Genomic DNA, 2,502 nt, shown 5'->3' on the forward strand with positions numbered 1-2,502 from the left:
TATATTATAGTCTCGCATATTCATGACGTGTTAATGAAGGTTATAAAAACACACGACTATGCATTTTACAATCTTTTATTGTTAATTATACAAAAGCGTGTCTACTTTGGCAGTACAAACAGCCCACCCCGACTTTAAAGAAGAAAAACGAGAGAGGGAGAGAGTCGGAGGAGGAGAGACACGGGCTCAAACACTCCCATATTTGTTCAGCGCGACACAGGAGCTCAACGATGCGCATCCCTGCCGCCTGTCCGCGCGCGCTCCTGCAAACAAAACATGCCTTGGCTATGTGTGCTTCAACACTGCCCCGTCAAAACGGCAGCAGGAACAGATAAAAAACAACCTAATCAATGGGGAGTTATAAAAGTTATTAGAGCACCGTCTTTGGTATGATACGTCTGGCGTGGAGTGCGTGGAGGACTGCGCAGAGCTTCACGTTGGATGCTACAAGTTTGAAGGATGACAATACGCCTGGAAATGGGGGATCAGCGCCAAGGGAACCAAGAATGGATTTAAGTACCATCGCCTTTCTCTTGCCGAACTCATCCGAGGATACTAACGGCACGAGCGCGCCGAGCCTGCCGCCGCACTCACAGTGCGCGTCGGTGCTCATCGTTCTCGTGGTGACCGTGATCATTTTGGTGACCATCGTGGGGAACGTGTTGGTCGTGGTGGCCGTGTTTACCAGTCGCGCTCTGCGCGCCCCACAGAACCTCTTTCTGGTCTCTTTAGCGGCTGCAGATATTTTGGTGGCCACTTTGGTTATTCCTTTCTCCCTGGCCAACGAAGTAATGGGCTACTGGTACTTTGGAAGCACCTGGTGTGCTTTTTACCTGGCTTTGGACGTGCTTTTCTGCACGTCGTCCATTGTTCATCTCTGCGCCATAAGTTTGGACAGGTACTGGTCGGTTACCAAAGCGGTCAGCTACAACCTGAAGAGGACTCCGCGGAGAATAAAGATCATGATCACGGTTGTGTGGGTCATTTCAGCGGTGATTTCCTTCCCGCCGCTTCTCATGACTAAGCACGACGAACTGGAGTGTTTGCTGAACAACGAGACTTGGTATATCCTCTCCTCCTGTATAGTGTCGTTTTTTGCACCGGGTGTCATTATGATTTTGGTGTACTGCAGGATCTACAGGGTGGCCAAACAGCGCGCGTCCACTGTCTTCGTGGCCAAGAACGGAATGGAGAGGCAGCCGTCGCAATCCGAGACCTGCTTCGTGCGTAAAGGCAAATCCGAGGTGGAGAGCCCCAGCAGCCACAGCTCGGGCAGCCGAGAGCGCAAAGGAGAACTCGACGACATCGACCTGGAGGAAAGCAGCGTCTCCAACAGGCACAGGAACTCGCGCTTCGCCAAGAGCAGGAAAGTGGAGGGCGCGCAATCGTGCCCAAAGCCCAACGGGCGGCTGTCGTGGGCTTGCAGCCGCGCGTCGGAGCTGGAGCAGGAGCCGAGGGCGCGTCAGCTGTCTTTGTCCAAATCCAAACTGGCACAGATGCGGGAGAAGCGCTTCACCTTCGTGCTGGCGGTGGTGATGGGGGTGTTCGTGCTCTGCTGGTTTCCTTTCTTCTTCACCTACAGCCTTCACGCCATATGCCGAAAAAGTTGCACAATACCGGAGTCTCTGTTCAATCTCTTTTTCTGGATTGGTTACTGTAACAGCTCAGTGAACCCCATCATTTACACCATTTTCAACAGAGACTTTAGGAAAGCGTTCAAGAAGATAATGTGCCGACATTCTACACGCACGTAAATGCACACACATATTGTATGTGGGTCAGTGACAAGTAAGAGCGTTACAGATGAGGGAAACAAATATAATATAATATAATATAATATAATATAATATAATATAATATAATATAATATAATATAATATAATATAATATTTTACATTGCATTGCCAACAAGTAATATATACAAAATGATCCTGCAATGAAAATTAAATGTACTAAGCGTTTTCAAACTGTTTTTAACAACATTTTTAACATGACATGAATTCTGATGAATAAACCTGAAGTTTGTATAAACTGGTACTACACTTAAAGTAATAGTTCACCCCAAATTTAGAATGACTTTTTTGACATCAGAAGAAGACGACATTTAGCTAAAACTGTGGTTGATTCATTAAGATAATCTTTTGGACTTTGAGAGTCACAATAAATAAATAAACAAACAAATAAATAAATAAATAGGTAATACAAATTTAATAACGTTGACTCCTGACAATACATCAAGGTCTTAGGAAGCAAAATGAACTGACCCATATATAATGTAAGTGCTGCAGCGTGTGCATGGACACATTTTGTTTACCTGTGTACGAGTTGTCTGTGTGCTCTGTAAATAGTGTTATGAGATCTCTAAGCTCTTTGTGCACATATTTCGAACTGCGATGTATTCATATTTAGTCTAATGAATTGAGTATTTTTTATTTCCTCAGATAAACACGGCAGGTTACCTGGTCAAATGTGAAAACTCCTTCAAAGGCAGTTGCGGTCCAC

General features: G+C 45.5%; 1 protein-coding gene across 1 annotated transcript; it reads left to right on the forward strand.

Moving 5' to 3' along the window:
- The first annotated feature begins 223 nt into the window (after window positions 1-223).
- adra2db (adrenergic, alpha-2D-, receptor b) lies at window positions 224-1,866 on the forward strand. Its single transcript, XM_056446385.1, has one exon. The coding sequence runs from the start codon at window positions 390-392 to the stop codon at window positions 1,752-1,754; it is 1,365 nt and encodes a 454-aa protein (XP_056302360.1). The 5' UTR covers window positions 224-389; the 3' UTR covers window positions 1,755-1,866.
- Window positions 1,867-2,502: the final 636 nt, after the last annotated feature.

The sequence above is a fragment of the Danio aesculapii genome, chromosome 21 (genome assembly GCF_903798145.1).
Source record: "Danio aesculapii chromosome 21, fDanAes4.1, whole genome shotgun sequence".
Lineage (NCBI taxonomy): Eukaryota > Metazoa > Chordata > Actinopteri > Cypriniformes > Danionidae > Danio > Danio aesculapii.

Bases quoted from the DNA above. Each gene is read 5' to 3' on its own strand.
- adra2db (XM_056446385.1), top strand. From the start codon at position 390: ATGATACGTCTGGCGTGGAGTGCGTGGAGGACTGCGCAGAGCTTCACG.